Source organism: Centruroides vittatus, unplaced genomic scaffold (genome assembly GCF_030686945.1).
Source record: "Centruroides vittatus isolate TY-2023 unplaced genomic scaffold, ASM3068694v2 contig_913, whole genome shotgun sequence".
Taxonomy (NCBI): Eukaryota; Metazoa; Arthropoda; class Arachnida; order Scorpiones; family Buthidae; genus Centruroides; species Centruroides vittatus.
In genome coordinates this window covers 419,404-438,341 of record NW_027122602.1, presented here as the reverse complement: position 1 = coordinate 438,341, position 18,938 = coordinate 419,404, and the positions used below count along the sequence as shown (strand labels likewise).

General features: G+C 30.9%; 1 protein-coding gene across 1 annotated transcript in view; it reads right to left on the bottom strand.

Annotated features, from left to right (window-relative positions):
• LOC136984322 (dynein beta chain, ciliary-like) overlaps nucleotides 1-18,938 on the bottom strand; it is a 215,241-nt gene that overhangs the window by 28,343 nt on the left and 167,960 nt on the right. The window contains exons 49-54 of the mRNA XM_067281255.1: nucleotides 17,103-17,408; nucleotides 15,884-16,054; nucleotides 9,048-9,170; nucleotides 7,891-8,084; nucleotides 3,537-3,813; nucleotides 2,289-2,516 (exon numbers count right to left, since the gene is read on the bottom strand). Of these exons, the coding sequence (XP_067137356.1) occupies nucleotides 2,289-2,516; nucleotides 3,537-3,813; nucleotides 7,891-8,084; nucleotides 9,048-9,170; nucleotides 15,884-16,054; nucleotides 17,103-17,408 (1,299 nt within the window). The remainder of the gene's footprint in view (nucleotides 1-2,288; nucleotides 2,517-3,536; nucleotides 3,814-7,890; nucleotides 8,085-9,047; nucleotides 9,171-15,883; nucleotides 16,055-17,102; nucleotides 17,409-18,938) is intronic.

Genomic DNA, 18,938 nt, shown 5'->3' with positions numbered 1-18,938 from the left:
ATTCCCCGTGCAGGAACAAATGAAAAGAAACTCCAATGAAAGGAACTTAAAGTTTATTTCAGTCCTTCCAATCACAAACAAAAGAAAAAAACACACACAAAAAAAAACAATCTCACGACTCTGCCGTCTACACGTCTACTCTCTCTTCTTTCTTCCGAAGAACTCGGCCCATCCTTTCTTTTCCCTGCGGCCCACCCAAGGATCACGCGACAGAACACGTGATCCCTGGACCACACATCTCCCCTTCTCCCATTAACTTTTATGACAGAAAGCTTTTACGCTATGAGTGCCTCTCCCTTCTTTGCACTGTGAACCGCCCAAGGGGTTGGTTACGAGTCGGTTAAGTAACAGAACACGTGGTCTTCAGACCACAATCTGATCATAAACACTAAAAACTACAAAAAACACATTCTGAAGAATATATCACTTACAAATGACTCTTGCAGAAAATGCCCAATTCTGTCAGAAATAATACAACGTATAATCTCTAGCTGCAAGCTCTTAGCACAAACTATTTATATAAGCATAATCAAATAGTAAATATAATATACCAATATCTTGCACACAAACACAGATTATTAAACATCCAGGTTTCATACTACAAATATACTCCAGAGTCTGTATTAGATAATGACACAAAATATACTATGACAGAGCCATAATCACAGATAAAAGAATTCATTACAATAGATCTGACATAACTTTTATTGACAAATGTAATAAGATCGCTTATATAATAGACATCTCTGCTCCAAACACTCATGACATGAAAAAATCTCACACTGAAAAAATCAACAAGTACACTCCACTTATTCAAGAAATAAGAAAACTGGAAAATGGATAGAATATTTATTGTGCTTACTGTCCTTTCTTTCTCTGGTGTCATAACACACATTACACAAAAGTCTATAAACTTTAAACCTTAATAAAAACACTTACATGACACTACAGAAAACTGCAATATTGAACATGTATCACATTATTAAGAAATGTTTAGATGTGGACACATAAACCAATTACACAGAATTTTAATGTTACATTTGTTTGGGTAACTATGCCTTGAATTTAGTCTGGCTAGGACTTGGCACCATATTAGCTGAACATGGTATTTGCAACATAACAAGCAATAGTAATGTGGCTGTTGGCCATATTAATGTATATTTTGTATTTGATAAATTTATAAATTTAAGTTAGGTTTAAGATTTCTTTTGTTTCTCTCCCTTTCCTGTTGACAAAAAAAAGACTTCCTTCTTAATCACTTTACTATCTAATTGTTTTACTACCTGATGGGGAGTGATGCCTCCGATGAAAAAATGGCGTGGTTAAAACAAAGTAATAAAAAACAGAGAGGAGAGGAAAAGAAGAAAGAAAGACAGAAGGGATCTCAGCTCTCGATGAGAAAGGTCGTGGAGCACGGGTTGTAAGTTGGAACGACATAGGATAGAAATTGAAGCTCGACGAGTGAGGTCGAGATGGTGAAGGTATCTAGTGTTAAAGTAGACAAAGACCTTCCTGATGAACTGCCAATCTTATTGGATGGATTTGACAGAGGATTATTGACAAAGTGAATGAGAGGTACCTACTGAAATAGATGATTGGAGGCATCAGTAACCCCGCTTAGTGTCACGGAGCACCCAGAGCAGAAATCCCGGGTATTTCCACCTTTCCCTTTTTCTGTACTTAAGAGAGAAAAAGAGAATATACTCTTTTTCTTCCATTCTTGTAGTCTGTAAGTCGGTTTAAGACAGATAAGGACCCTTGTAATATTAGTAGTATTGAGCATCAAACACAAGACCATGTTATTTATTAAACACTTGGCACTTTTCCACTTCTATTAGTTGATCAACTAATAGAAGTGGAAAAGTGCCAAGTGTTTAATAAATAACACGGTCTTGTGTTTGATGCTCAACATATAAGAAAACACGGTTTCAAGAATACCAATTAGTAGTATTGTTTTATGTATTCTGGACTTTGTAATTTCACCGTCCACACATTGGGATCCAGTGTAAAAGAACCCTGTAGCGTAGCGAATAAAAGTATAGTTTTGTAAATTAACAAAGTGTGTTTGTTAATCCTTGCTTACCATTCGCTGTCGGTTATCACAGTAATTTAGAAATATAATAGTTAATATTTCAAGAATTTAAATAAATAGTAAAATGTTAAAATTTAATAATAATGATGAATTTAATGTATTATTCTGAGAACATAATTCTGACTATTGAATATTATAAAGTTTTTCATTGTTCAGAAAAATGATGTTCAATATCAAAGTTTAATTTTAAAATTACCTGATCAAAATTATCAAGAGCTCTGTGTAGATTTGCAAGCATTCCTCTAGGAGGCTCATTAGTAATTTTAATTGCTGATTCTAAAATTCCATGGGGAATAATATGTGTTTCTGGACTTTCTGCAGGCTCTGCACTCATAAATACACGAAAATTTGGGTGACTATCTTCAAAATATTGTTCTAATTTTTTTTCAAGGTTGGGTAACCACTTTTGAACTAGATGAATATTCTAAGAAAAGAAAAATTAAGCAAAATTTATTCAAATTATATTATATATTATATTATATTTTAAAACTGTAACCATTGAATCAAAAAGTTTGTTCATATGCACTTTGTATCATTACTAGATTTACTATATATCTTTTCATTTATTTCTGATTTCAGTTGTACTTTGTTTAAAATAACGCAATATAAAAATGCTCTATTGAATTATTGGAGAATATCCATTAGAATGAGAAATATGTTGTAGAATATATGGTTTTCAGAAATATGTACCTACATTCTTTGTAATATATCAAATTGTTAATTAATCATGATCACACTTAACCTATTTGTTAGACTTGATTTGCTTGTCAGAGATTAGTAAAAACTGGTTAGACTCGCATAACTGGTTATGTAACAAAGAATACACAAAGATTACACTGTCTTGACTCACGGAAGGTCAGTGCTGAAAAGGGGAGAGTGAAACGAGGTCACTGTCATTAATGGCTCCCTGAGGGGTCAACAGCGCCACCAATCTTTGATTACATAACGGAAAAATGTTTACAAAATATCACTGCAACACAATGCGTTGTACATAACAATGTCATATAGCACTTAACAACAATTTCAATCATTGATTCCAACAAAAAATAAATTCAACTTTAAAAAAATAAAAGCAATACACACATTATGTTAATTATTGTTATGTCAGTATGTTATTTAAAGTGAAACATATAATATTTAATAGATTTATTTTTGATTTTCTTCATTTTTAACATGTCCCTTTTTTTTACAAAATGTCCTAGGTTTTATAATTAAAAAAGTCCTAATAATAGTTAAGTCCTAGTTGACAATTTGAAATTAATAAGGACACAAAGGCATATAAATTAATTATATCTATTCAGTTTATTCAAAATCAAAAGTAAAATGTCAACAAAATAAAAAGTTAATATATTTAGTACATTTCTAGCTATTATAAAATTACACTAATGTAATGTAATTCTATATTTACAATACAAAAATATTCTCTCATATTAAAAATAATTACCTGCAAAATAACCCAATGTCCTTTCTGACTAGCAATATCTAAAGCATTTTCAGCAACTATTTCTTGACCTTGGCCCAAAGATACATTGTGAAAATTTTTATTATCTGTAGTATATCCAATTTTTTCTCCATAATTTTCAACATCTTTTAATGGGTCAACTCCAGGTGACAAAATAAAAAAAATTGGTGTGCTTGGTGAAGATTCTTCAAATGATTTGGAAAATTCAATGTTTCTATTTTCAACATATTTGTTTCCCAACTTTTCTTCTATAAATAATCTTTAAAATATCAATGACAATCAATCAATTATCAATAAAAGCTTATTCAAATTTACTTGTAAATATCACACATTTTCATTTTCAAAATTAAAATTACAAAATTGTATAATATTATATTATTAGCTGATGCATCTGGCAATTGCTTGGGTTATTTTAAGATAATATCAGATTTGAAAATTACACACAGTTGGTAACTATATATGTTGCAACAGAAGCAATACTTGCTTCTGTTGGAACATATATAGAGGACCAAAGCAATACTTGACACTCCAATGAGAGGACCAAAAGAAAAATGATGAAATTCATTGACACTCCAACAGAAGCAATACTTGCTTCTGTTGGAGTGTCAATGAATTTCATCATTTTTCTTTTGGTCCTCTCTTAATAAAATAAAATTTGTTTTATTTATGTATCTTTGCATAAACTTGTTCCATCATAATTTATAGAAATATTTGAAAAAGTTAAAACATTTCTCTCACACAACAATTAAAGTAATTCTTAGTACAGCAATTGTAACAAAACAATTTAAAGTGATATATTTTGAGAGGCAATGATTATATTTTAAAGAAATATCAAACGTAGATAGGAAATAATAGTAATGAGATTTTTTTAAATACTTTCAAAATATTCATGCATCCTCAGGTTTTATGTTGGAGGCAATAAAGTAAATTACTAGTATTCAAGTGAAAAAACACTAATTAAAAGGTAATGACATCAGAGCTGATTTTAATCAGTTGCACATTGTAATTTAGAGTACACGCTCTTAATAATTAAATTGTTTTATTAATTTACTATTTCCAAAATGGAAAAAATTAATATGAAGTTAAATGTGTTGTGGTGTTTTCGGTGGCAAATTGGTCTATAGGCAGTGATGTCATTGTTTGATAAAATGAACTTTTCAGTCATTTGAGTCAATTTAAACAAATCTGTAGACATTTATAAATCTTTTTAAAATACAATGGATCAAGTTTATTGGAAAGATATAAATAATAAGAAAGATAAATTCCTTGAAAAAAGTTGAGATAAAAGAAGACTAAGTTCAATGACACCACACATCCAAACATGTCTACAAAGACTTCACCCAGATATAATACTGTCACAAACAAACAAACAAACAAAATTTTATTTTTATTTATAAGATAATTTTAAGCATATAAAATAAAAAAATAAAAATATAAACAGCCTTAAAGAAAAAAATATTTCCATCATAAGTGAGATAATACTGAGACATTCAGATATAAATTTTATATTTTATTTCAATAAAAAATTACTGAACAATTATTTTTTAACTATATTACTTTTCTATAAAATTACAGAGATTAGAAAATAATGAAAAACAACTTCAGGTTCTTTAAAAATAACAACAATAATAATGAGCTATTATTTATTGTGACATCATCACAATGCTGGGCTGCAATTTTTAACCATATTTTTTATTTATTTAATTTAAAATTTATGTTCTCCACCTCAAATTAGTTGTGGCTTGCCCTTGTAAATTGTACTTTTCCTTCAATAACAGAGTTGCACCTGATGTCTATCTAATTCCTTTCAGGGGAAAATTTTTGTATTGTTTTTTGCTTTTGGTTTGCATTATAAGTTCGTATATAGTTAATTGGGGACTTTGCCACTAAAGTTTCCATATCTGGTCTTGTCTTTCATCTATCTAACTCCATTCTTGAGATTATGGAAAGACAAATGGACAGATAACAGTGGAAATTTATAGGCTCCAAGTTTTTCCAAGTTGCAACCCAATAATCTGCTCTATTGGAGTTAACTTTAAGAACAGTTTTTTCTCAAGCATTTTCAGACAATCAAGTCAAGTGTCATCAGACACACTGTGTCTCTTGATGGTAGACTTATTTTTCAGAAGTTTTCCTTGAGAAAAACAGAATAGTCTAATTGCACGTATCTAAAAGCCTTTTACAGGTGCGTATCATCACACTAAACAAAGTAGTTACAAATGTTTTCGAACCGTTACAGTTCTTCTTCAGGTAACGATCCCCTAACGGAATGTGCTTTGATTCCTAATGGTTCAATTCCATAACGGCTCAAACTTTTGTAACTACTTTGTTTAGTGGGATGATATGTGCACCAGTAAAAGGCTTTTAGATACATGCAATTTTACTGTTCTCTGGTGTAGATATTATACCATCTTCAGAATAGTCCATTATTGAAAACAGATGCATGCCAATGTTTAAATAATGTTTCACAGAAAAAATGATCTTTTATTATGATAACTTTAATGAAGCCTCTATATGAATGTTTGATATCTCTGATTATTTATATCTATGGTATAAAGTATAAAGTATGAGGGCAGTTTATTTCAACCTCTGACAGGCCATAAAACAAAGACAAGTGTAAATAACAGAATGAATTTATTACTGAAATTTACAACGATTATCGACTCTACCGTGTCGGAAACAACCGTTAACCTACCGGGTACTTTACTCGGATTCGCGTTAGCGTGCCAGGCCTGGACTTTAAGCGTGCACCGAATTAAATAAAGACAATATTTGTCAATAGAAAAAAACCAAAGATTTAATTAATCGTTTAGCAATAACTATGTACAATATTTAGTAAAATCAAACAATAATTTATTCAGAGAAATTCAACAAAGTCAACCCGACAATTCTCAATTCTAATCTATGTCTAACTTAACTCTATCCCCTTGGGAATCCGACAAAACCAAAAGTTTAACTTATAACAATAATTCTTATAAACTAGAAATCCTAATCGTCACCTCAATATACTCGGAACCTATTTCCTTAAACTCTCAAGACTTTCTCAGACTGTCGATCCAAACTTCGAATCACTTCAAAATCACCTTGGAACTACTCGAGATCCTATCGGACACCTCTATTACTGCTGCGAAGCTCACCAAGCTCGTTGCTATCAGAATTCACCTCTCCGTCTTCACTTGAGACTCGGGATTTATAGTGTGAGGTGACGTCACAATTCTGAATGCGGTCACTCCCCTCATTTACATACTTAAATGCTAACAATACGTTTTTCATCGTCTGGCAGCCCTATTTCCGACAGTTTACTCACTAACCTTTTACATTATTTGTTGTTACAATTCTTTCCGGGACGTTTTTATTACTTAAGGTTTAGCGAGTTTTATTTCGTGCTTGTAGGTTCTCCCCCCCCTCTTCTCGGTGCGGACCTATTCTTTGCCGCTCGGGGCGCGAAAATGTGCGTGAGTCCTATGGCGCTTTTCTTTCGTCGGTGAGTTGGGTTTTAATTCTTCTCTTTTTAATTACTGAAGGTGAATGGTGAGGAAACCTTCGTCCTAACAAAACATAAGCCCCAAACAAAAATAGAATAATAAGCAAAATAAAAGTAAAATAAAAATAACGCTCGGACTTGGTTCCTTACAGTGTAAATAACAGAATGAATTTATTACTGAAAGTTAGGTACGGACATGGTTACTTTTTGACATAATCACCGTGAAGATTGAGGCATTTGTCATATCTGTGGACAAGCTTTGCAATCCCCTCTTCATAGAATGTTGCTGCCAGTGACTTGAGATGGGCCTTAATGCTGTTTTGAAGATTGTCATTAGTCTTGAACCTCTGTCCTCCTGGCCACGTTCAGTTCAGGAAAGAGGTGAAAGTCACTTAGCATTAAATTGGGGCTATATGCTGGATGTTTAAAAAGTTCCAAGCTGGGTGGAAGTCTAAAACATAGATGTATTCATGCACTTTTAATATGTGAAGACTTCCACCTCTTTCCTGAACTGAAAACATGGCTAGGAGGGCAGTGGTTTGAGACTAATGACAATCTTCAAAACAACATAAAGGCCCATCTAAAGTCACTGGCAGTAACATTCTATGAAGAGGGGATTGTCATCCACAGATATGACAAATGCCTCAATCTTCATGGTGATTATGTCAAAAAGTAACTATGTTTGTACCTAACTTTTGGTAATAAATTCATTTTGTTATTTACACTTGTCTTTGTTTTATAGATCATCAGAGGTTGAAAAAAACCACCCTCATAATTTAATATTAGATTTTAAAAATTCCTAATAAAATTTTATATCATAAAAATATGAAAATTTTGTGAAAAGTATCTTACAGAATTGCATAAACCATTCTATCTGGTCTGAGACATCTTAACATGCATAATCTCTCTAATGCTATTTTGTTCTTCCATTCTTGAGGAAATTTTTCTTTCTCTGGTGCTTCACTATCTACATATTTATACCAACGTTTTGCAGAGCCTTCAATTTCTTTATCAAGATTTCTGAATTGATCCATACTTGAAAGTACCTACAAGTAAAATCTTGATGATAATTTTTTTTATAAATTAATTAATTATTTTATTAATAATTCAATTAACTAATTTTAAATACAATGTAGAGTGAAATTCTATTAACCCAGCAACTGGTTTGCCAACAAATCAAATAAACCAGCATTTTGTGCTTGTCCTTGGTGGAAGGTTACTGTGCACTGGATATGTTTAGAGTTAAGATTTTCATGTAAAAGCACTCAAAACACACAATTCTTGGAAGAGAGTGTAGGTTCTACTTTTAGAGATGACAAATGCTAAGATAACATAATGTTGTGCTAGATAAAACCAACTATGCATGATTTTTCTTACTTAATACTAAAAAAATACCAAAGTATTTCTTTCTCTCAGAAATAGAGTACATTTGATAATAAATTATGATCATATTTATCTGATATCAAAATTGTAAAACAATACATATTATTTTAGAATTGTATTTTGTAACTATACTTTGTCATATCAATAATACGGGACATTCAAATTTTCAATGCGAGTGTTGAGTGTTGAAGTCAACAATTTGACGTCATCAACAATGTTCCAACTTGAGTACAAAGTGTTCAGTTCCCATCATTCCATTCTTAGCAAGATGAATTTCATTTAAATGTCTCACCAACGTAGCAATAAACATATCTGTTGAGTGCTGAGTGTGTTGAGTCAGCGTTGATAACAGCACCACTTCAACGTTAAAAAAAGGAATGACTTTTAATGAATGTTGAGATCAGCTTGAAAATTGGAATATCCCGATTGCTAAAAAGTTAAAAAATCATATAATCTTAAAAATTTTCTTTGAAGTCAAAGATACTACTACTATATGAATATATTCAGCAATTTCAAATTATTATGGTATTATTAATTAAAACTATTTTGATTTTATTGAATAGTTCATTAATACTTTATATAATATTCAAACAACAACTAATAAAATAATAAATGATTATACTTACTTTAATAGCTCCCCAGCTATAATTTGAAAGAAATGAAACAGGACTAATAGAATTTGGAACTGATGGAAATCTCAGAAGAAAATCCAATAAAATTGGATCTATTTCATCATTCATTATAAGTATCTGTAAATATTTATACATGAATAAGAATAAAATGAAACAAAATATAAATAACATTTACAGATATAAGAAAAAATATTGAGAGCTATATCAAAAATAGAAGTATTTCTAGAAAATAGTCCAGAAGAATTAATTCAGAAAGATTAGCATAGACAAATAAAACAATTCTTATCTTATTCATCACAATATTTGAACAAAGACTATTTACTTATATTTTTCCTGAGTTTTTAGAATATTAATTTAAAGATTTTATTTTGAATGACATTTAAACTGGTGTAAAATAATATGGATAATTCCATTGTTTACAATACTAAAACCTTATTAATAAAGAAGAAAATTAATGGCAGCTTGTCCTTAATTATCATAATCAGTTCCACCAAAGTGATTTTTGTTTTCAGGAAAGGAACAAGCCCCCTTTTTTTTTGTCCTCCTTAGTGGTACAGTGTGCTCAGTTATTTAAATAATTTCAGTGTTTTGAAATTATTTAAATAGCTGATAACTGAGTTTAACTCCTTCTGAATTAAAAAAAGTTTATGTTCTCTTTAATTAACTTTGCAACCTTTCTTTTATCAGTTCTGCTTCTAAGGAAAGGAAAATGTTAGGTTCCTTAATTTTCAGCATATTGCATTTCTCAATTTTTTAAAAGTATTTTAACAGAATCCTTTCCCTGATAGTATTTTTATGCATATTCTTGCATTAGATACCCAAAACTCCCAATGTTTGTTCATGATACCAGCTGAACATTACTGATGTTCCTTTCATTGCAATGCTGTAGGTCATTTTTCAGAATTTAGAAGATTACTTTTTATTGATTTTAAATGCTTTAAGAATACATCAGAAATATACTTTATCATAGAAATTTTGTGCTTTAATGATGTTTTGTGTAATGTTTTTGCATTTTATCATATTTTTAATGTTTTTTGTACCACATCTTATACATCTTGCTTTTTCTATTTTATGGACTTATCATGTACCATGTTAGATTTTATAGGCTTTTGTATGTATTTTGTATTTTTTTGTATTTTGCACAAATTTAAGAAAATTATTAAGCCTATTTCTTCATTGTGATCATTAAGAAAACATCACACAGAAAATGGATTGAATGACAACCTTTTTATCAACAACTGGGAAAGAAATATAACATCTGAGTGTTAGATTAAACAACTGGTTGTCAAAGGAGGAGAAAGTCAACTTTCTCCTCCTTTGATAACCAGTAAATAGAGGGGAATTGAACCAAATATGGTCATGATAGCTTCATTTGGATGGCATCATAACATCATCAAAAGAGACCTCTAACCTCACACCTGCAGATTCATCACCAAACAGTCGATCATCTGATCATTTTCCCAGGCAAAATAAAATATAAGGATGAATCATCCACACTTCAGGGCATTTGTCTTTGGAAAACAACTTCTCCCAGAGAAGAGGTTCCACTCACCATAAATGGCAGACACCAGTGGACTCTCCAAGACGCCATATAGAACAAACTCCTTCCAAGGCTCCCTCCTTGCCCTTATCATAGAAGATGATGGCTCGAATTGCCATATACAAAAGGAAGACTTTGATCATGGCTCAACCTCAACCAAGACAGAGAACAGCAGCTCAACAGCATCTTTCTCAGAGGTATTGTAATGGCCATATGTAAACTCTCTCTCTCAACGTGATAGAATGCAAATGATGCCCGTAGATATTTAGCCATGTAGCCTTAGTTGTATATTCTGTATGTCATTGTAGCCTTAGATTTAGATGTATATTAAACTTTGTTATATTTGTTAATGATTAGACTACTTGTCTTTATTCAACTTCTATCGACTTGCTCACTGACTTGACATATTACTAAAGACCCTCCTACGCCATCCAAATGACAATGTGAGCAGATCTTGCCGATCCATTGCTGATTAAGCAGTATTTAAGGAACCACTAACCTTAGTAGCCCCTGGTATCTCACATTTGTTATTGAGAAGTAGTAATTCCTAGATTTCATGTAAGACTCTGAACAGAATCTCAACCCCCACTAAAATTTATTTTAAAATATTTTGCAAAAGAAAAGAAAAGGAAGTTAAAATATTTTTTTATATGATAACTGCGATATGAACATAAACAATACAAGTTCCAAAATTAACCTTCTCTGGTTGGTGTTGGATTTTGACATTGTGTTAGACATCGAAGATCAACCTTTCTCATGGCCCAATCTGGTCAAATTTCACCTAGATACAGAAAAGACCAATCAGTGCCAAATGTTGGATCATTTTTATTGTGTGTTTTGTGCCTATGTTTTTCTCAGTTTTCCTTCTTTGGATCAACATTTTTCCCATCACCAAAAGTCTAGCATTGCCCAGGGCCACTGGGACATCAAAAGAGCTCTTACTCATTAACTGGAGTCATTCTTTCACTTGGAACTTAGCTTGGAAAGAAGAGAAAAACCCAGAGATCATTGCTGACATTGAACTCTACGATCATAGAAATTCTGTAAGCTTCTTTCATATCAATGAAATAGTTGTTCAAAACCATTGAATCTGTCTCCATGCCAGTCACACATACAATCCTTCACCCCTGTGAGGCTCCAGACAGAATAGACCAAACCTCTTATTAATCATGCTAAAAAGACAGTTTAATACAGAAAAGAATATAAAATACACACAGCACAAAATGATGCAAATGTAAACAATCCATGTTCTGAGTGAGACTCAAACACATGTCATACTGCAGAGTTTGAACTTTAATTCTGACACTCATATAAAAATGATAGAATTAAATTGAACTGGAAAAATTGAACAGTTTAATAAAAGAAAAATGTTGTATGTTGCAGTTAAAATTCCTAAATGTCAGAACAAAAACCATAACAATCTAAAATGGAACAAAGAGACAATATTGGTCAGGGATTTGACCAACAACATAATCTTTGGACTCTTCAGAACATCAACTGAGAAGGAGTCCCATTATAAGACTATGTAAGTCTTCAGTTTCTCCAATAAATAAGTTTCATTTGTGAAGGTGCTAGATTTCTGATAACTGAGTTTAACTCCCTCTGAGTTAAAACAGTTTGTGTTCTTTTTAATTAACTTTACAACCTCTGTTTATCAGTTCTGCTTCTAAGGAAAGGAAAATGTTGGGTTCCTTAATTTTCAGTGTATTGCATTTCTCAACATTTTTTAAAACAGTACATCTACCATCATCCACCTACTGTCCCTTATCTCCCTCATTCATTTTGACTTTAATCTAATTGACTTCTCCCTTCCCCCTGTTGGCAACCTCACACCCATCTGTCAAACCTGAAATCGAATCACCAATCATTCAACCTCACATTCAGACTTTACATGTATAATTTTAATAATAATATAAATTAATAAATATATTTACATATTATATATATGTATATGTTTATATATGTATATATATATATATATATGTATATAAACATATACATACACAGGGTGTTTCCAAAGGAGGGGTAACCAGACAAACAGGAAGTGACAGAAGTTTTTGTAGAATAAATAATGTACAGTCATACTTCGACTTACGCTACCCTGACTTACACGAACCCAGAGTTACACGATTTTCAAATCTTGATGATTCGTCTTTTGTTTGAGCGCTACGCAACTATTGATTACTCACTCCCCCATACTGTTGTTCAGCTTACATGTTCGGACATGTCGCACGAAATTGACTCATAGCTACAATTTATTTTGTGTTATTTATTTCTGTGTTTGTTATATCTAGGAAGACTTGAGAGTCTCTACTATGTCATCCAAACGAAGTAGAACTGATTCTTCTGCATTAAACAAGAAAAGAAAAACTTTATCTTTGGAATGTGAAGTTAACATTATTATGTGATTCGTGGAATGTAAAAGACAAAAGATATGAACAAGCCACGAGGAACAAAAATATTTATTAGCTGAATTATTTAATAACAGGATACTAATGCCCGTCACAGAGACGAATTCTTGCGGATATATATATAGTTTCCGCTCTCGTTCAGAATTTTACAATTTATGTTACACTCGATACGATAAGAATTAACTACTTATAACTATACTTACACTAAACTTAACCTATCACTATAACTAATAGGAATAGATAGATGAAGAAAGTAATAGGAGGTGCTACCGGTAGTTAGACGAAAGGGGTCCTGATCTGAAAGGTCAATTACGGTGGATGTCCAATCCGTTAGCATCGGGTCTTATACTATGCGGTGGATACTCGATATGCACCGAGGTGTTTCTTGAGACTTCACAGGAACGGATCTCTCAATTAGTTCTCGATTCTGTCCCACCTTTTCTATCTGGGCTCTATCCGTTGGTCTTCGTTTCACGCACGTACCAAAGGAGTCTCTCTCGACCTTCCTTCTCGGTGTCCGGTCCAAAAGTGTCCATTATTCATACCCCTCTGACTCACGGTTGATTCAGGCAGGACTCCCTCCTGTTCCTTTTGTGAAAGCCACCAATCAGGACCCACAAGAAAAGCCGTTCCGTCAGGTGACAGGAAGGGTTAAAAGCGGAAGGGAGAAGAATTAAGGAAAGAAGAAAGGGTTCTAATTCTATACACAGTATTTACAAACAACAAAATGGCAGACAGCCACAATTAAAGACTTAGATACAAAAATGAAAATTTGTGAATTGGCAAAGAAGTTTGATCTACCGGACTTGATGGTCAGAACAATTATAAAAGGTAAAGAAAAAATTTTCGAAGCTGTGAAATATGCTCAATCTTTAAATTCAAGCATCATTTGTAAATGTCACAGTATTATTGCTGAGATGGAAATGATGTTATCTAAGATTTTATTACACATTTTTTTTCTAAATTTGTTTTCTTTAGTCTCCAGCCCCAATTAAAAATAATTTGTATGTATTTATATGCAAAGTTATACCCTGACTTATATGAATTTGACTTACGTGGTTATCGCTTGGTCCCACCTATTGTGTAAGTTTGGGGTATTACTGTATAAATTATGAAAAGTTTTCTTGTATTTGCTGTAGTTTAGTAAAGACAGCAATTTAAGTGATATGTGATCATTTTTTATTTATTGACAATTAGATAATAAGGTGATATATGCTCCATGTAAACAAGACAAAGTACTCTATCTAATAATTAATTAATACAGGAATGTTCAAAATGTCATACAAGCACATCTTAGTCCATTGATAAACTAAATGCTGAATGTAACTAAAACTTCTGTCCAACTTTTGTTGCAATAGTATGAATCTTTTGTACAAGTTTTTCTTTATTTTCTATCCCAGAACTGTATACTTCTTTCTTACAAACCCACAAAAAAAGGAGTCCAATGATGTCAAATTCAATAAAGAAACTTTATTTGGCCAGGCCCACAAAGGGGCAGCAATGTGGTGAGGGTCCAATACATCTGAAATGGATCAACCACAAAAAGTTCTGGGGTTTTTTGACCCATTGAATTTATTCCTAGGTCCTCTACAGTGGTACACTAATACTTAGCCACCTGGTAATCAATTTTATTTATTTATTGAAAAATTGTTTACTTTAAGACTCTCTTTTAACATATATTTGCAGAGAAGCCAGATTGATTTAATGTAAGCTATTCAACATTGTTCTGATCTCAGGGCCGGCCTTCTCGATAAAGGGGCCCGGGTGCAAGAAACTATTTGGGCCCAAATGTTTTTCTAAAATAAAAAAATTTACAAACACGAACATATATTAATGCATGTTTATTTAAAGCGTGATTTTGTTCTTGCTAATACATTAATTACTTCAGAAAAATTACTAAAAATACTGCATTCTTGATAATGTTGGGGCCCCCTCAATCGCGGGGCCCCGGTGCGTAGCATCCGCCGCACCCCCCCGATGGCCGGCCCTGTCTGATCTTTTAACTGCACTTGAAGATATCTGAACAAACAGTGTTTTTCTGAAATTATAACTGATACCTTTTAATTCATCCAAATAGCTTGAGAGTATATAAATAAAAATTCTAGAATGCAACAAGGCAGCAGTATTAAGTAACTACAAAGTTATAAATGTAAACACTTACTATCAAGTGTCCATTTTTGTACTGTGTCCAGGTACATTTATAATGGCATCCAAAAAGCAGTTTATTATACAGAAAAAAATGCTTGAAGGCTTTCAAATTCTTTTAATAAAAAGCACTTCAAAAAAAGCAAGAAATTTTAGATTCTGTAGAAGAGCTAATTAATTTTTATGATCTTGATGAATGTGTTCAAACAGTATATATGGAAAAAGTGAACTGTGTTTATTGCATACAAGTGTTCACAATAATAAATTTTATCTGACAAGTGCAATAAATGGCCTTCTATTGAAGCAGAGAATTGAGGTGACAAGGTTACTGTCTCAAGAAAAAACTGAGAATGGCAGCAGAATGAGCAACAAAAAATATTCAAATGGAGAAAAAATAAATAAAAATAATAAGTCAGGTACAGTGAAGTCCCATAAATGCACTTAAAAGTTGTTTATAAATAATTTGTACAGAAGTGCTCTCAGGTGCAAGTTACTTTCAAGCTAATACTGGTTATGTTATGTTATGAACTGTTTCTAAGTGTATATAGACTACTATAGTTCTTAGGCAGTTTTCCAATCTCAATATGCAGTAATGAAAGATCATTTTCAACTTTAACATGCCTAAAAACATGACTGTACAAGCAAGATTGAATGGACTGGCACATTTGTATTATTCAATATAATTATTCTAATTTAAATATTATAACGGAAAGTATTAATTTATAGTATTTTACCTGAAATAGCATTCGAGTAGTAAATATTATTTTATCATCTTCAAACAAACCACGTGCTGTGTACATAAAAATTGAATATGTAATGCTATCAATTAAATTTTCAGTTCTCTGTTTGATATCATCACTAAATTCTTTTTTTTCAATAGCTTTATAAAAAACATTATTAAAAGCCTGAAAGTAAAAATAGAAATTTAATAAGTTGCTTATTATGTTAAAAAAATGTATAACTGCAAACATTAGGAAATCAAAGTAGAAGTTTATTACAATTTATTATACAATAGAATCTAGATAATTCAAATAATTTTGAATATGTGGATAATTTGGAGTCTTGAATTTCCTATAAAAGTAATATAGAAAATTCCATTTCAATTTGAATTTTTTAAGTTAATTCAAAATAAAATTGTAAAAGGTTTTAAAAAAATCACCTGCAACGTTGAAATAAAATGTGTGTTTAAGCACTGATATAGGTAACATTGGGAAATTTTAGATTACAGTATTCACATACACAATGTCTTTCTTAGCTTCACTTAAAAATTTGTTTTTTAGCTTTAAGGAGAGGAAATATGAGAATGAGAGCAAACTGCAGAACATGGAAAAACATAACTGAAGTTTCCAATCATTTAGTTTTTATTCTGATGTAGATCACTAGTAAGTATAGCTACAGTAGTTTTAAACTAATGTTTTTATCTCCAGTTAAACTTCTAAGCATGCTCAAATACTTTACTGTACATACATTATCTATAAAAAGATGATATAGTACTGTTTTTAGAGTGGCTAAATAAATTAAGCAACTTCCACTACAGTTTTCTGCAATTTCAGTTCTTAATATTGGCAACACTAAAAACATTTGTGATTGGACTTGTGAGTGGTTTAACTGTGTTTTAACTATATTTATGAGTGCATCATGTAATTTGTCCCATCATCATGTTATATATTGTAATCAATGATGAAAAAACTTACTAATTAATAGGTACCATGAGATAATATGATATTAAATATCTCACTATTAAATATGATTAATATAATCTAAGATTTTTAAAATAATTAAAATAAAACAATTTATTTTTTAAAAAATAACTTATTGTAAAGTTTTAAGTTCATTAAACATATATTTTTAATGTATTATGCTGAAATTATTATTTAACTTATGTTATTAAAAAATGATATAAATTTTTATTTTAAATTTATTACTATTTGAAAAATTCATTATTATTGTTACCTTAAGTGAAAATTGATAAATAAGATTTATTTTATAAAGATCATTTAATATGAAATATAACAAAGAAGCTCTAGCTGCAACAGTTCTGTATAATTCTCGAGCTACATTTATGTCTTTTTCTGTTTGATTTGCTAACTTCACTTTTGCTGTAATTAAAGCAGCTGTCTGTTTAGTTGTTTCTAAATTTTCAACTAATTCATAGTTGTCCAAAATATTTCCTGTAGCTGTTGACAGTCTATGTAATAATGAATCTTCATATTTCTTCAAAGTAATCTTAAAATAATTTTGTTGTTTTGTCAATGAAGCCTGAAATTAATGACAAAGATACATTTAATAAAACAAAAGATTTGTTTATTATTTATTTTAAAAACTTTATAATATTAAAAGAAACAACAAAGATCTAATTGGATTGAATATGTAGTCTTTAAATTACAAGAACTATTATATTTATAATTTTAAAGTATTAAATATTTATTTTACAAATTAATACTAAATTAACATCATCCAATTAGGATTATTGGGAATACAACTGATCAAATAAAATGTAATCTTTAGAACATAAATTTTAACAAACAGGATATTCTTGTACATATATATTCAATATTTGTTTCAAAACAGATAACAATATTCATTTATTGGGTCGTTTGGAAAGTAATTTCGTTTTTTTATTACTAGAGGAATTAGATGTATTTTTACCAGCCAATTTTATTTTAAACCACATTTTCATTATATACTTCGACAGCTGACATTTTAAGGCTTATTTGTAAAAAATTTTGTTTGATTCTGTATGATTGTTTTTTTTCGGTGATCCATCAAATATGGAAAATCGAAACCATCATTTTCGGCATATTTTGCTTTTTTATAACTAAAAAATCAAAATGCTGTTCAAACAAGAAAAAAATTGTGGTACATGTTTGGAGAAGATGTGTTGAGAGAAAGGCAGTGCCAAAACTGGTTTACAAAACTGTGTTCTGGCAATTTTAATATTGAAGATACACCACATTTTGGATGGCCAATGAAAACAAAATAAAGGTACTGATTGAAGCAATCTGCCGTATAACTACACGTGAAATCACTAAGAGATTAAATCTGTTAAATTGAACCGTTTATTATTACTTAAAACGAATTGGTTTCATTTCAAAGCTCGATATATGGGTTCCACATGTTATTAATGAGAGATGTTCTCTATGGTTGGACTTTAAAGACATTTTTTTTTGAGCTTATACCAGACAATTTAACAATTGATTCAAAAGTGTACTGCCATCGAGTAAACAAATTGAGTAATATCATCAAACAGAAAAGGCCAGAATTGATCAACAAGCAAAGTGTAGTGTTTTACCATGATAATGCCAAATTTTACACAAGTTTGGTAACTCGTCAGAAACTATTATAGCTTAGATGGAATGTGTTATCACACCAACCATATTTGCCAGATTGAGCACACTCAGATTATTACTTGTTCCGGTTTATACAAATTTTTTTGAACTGTAAGACATTTACTTGAAATGACAATGTCAAAAATCACTTGGATCAGATTTTTGTAAACAACGATCAAAATTTTTATGAATGTGAAATCATGCTACTACCAGAAATAATGATAACAGGTATTTGACCAAAATGGTCAATATATAATTAAATAAAATATTTATTTATTATAAGAATATTGCATTTATTTTTCTATGGAAAAAACGAAATTACTTTCCGAACAACCCAATAATTATAATAATAATAATAGGAGAATTTATATAGGGGAAATAGATTACAACTGAAAATCAGAGTAAAAGAACATTTGATGGCAGTAAGATTTTAAGAAATAGTCACCATGATTAAAACATC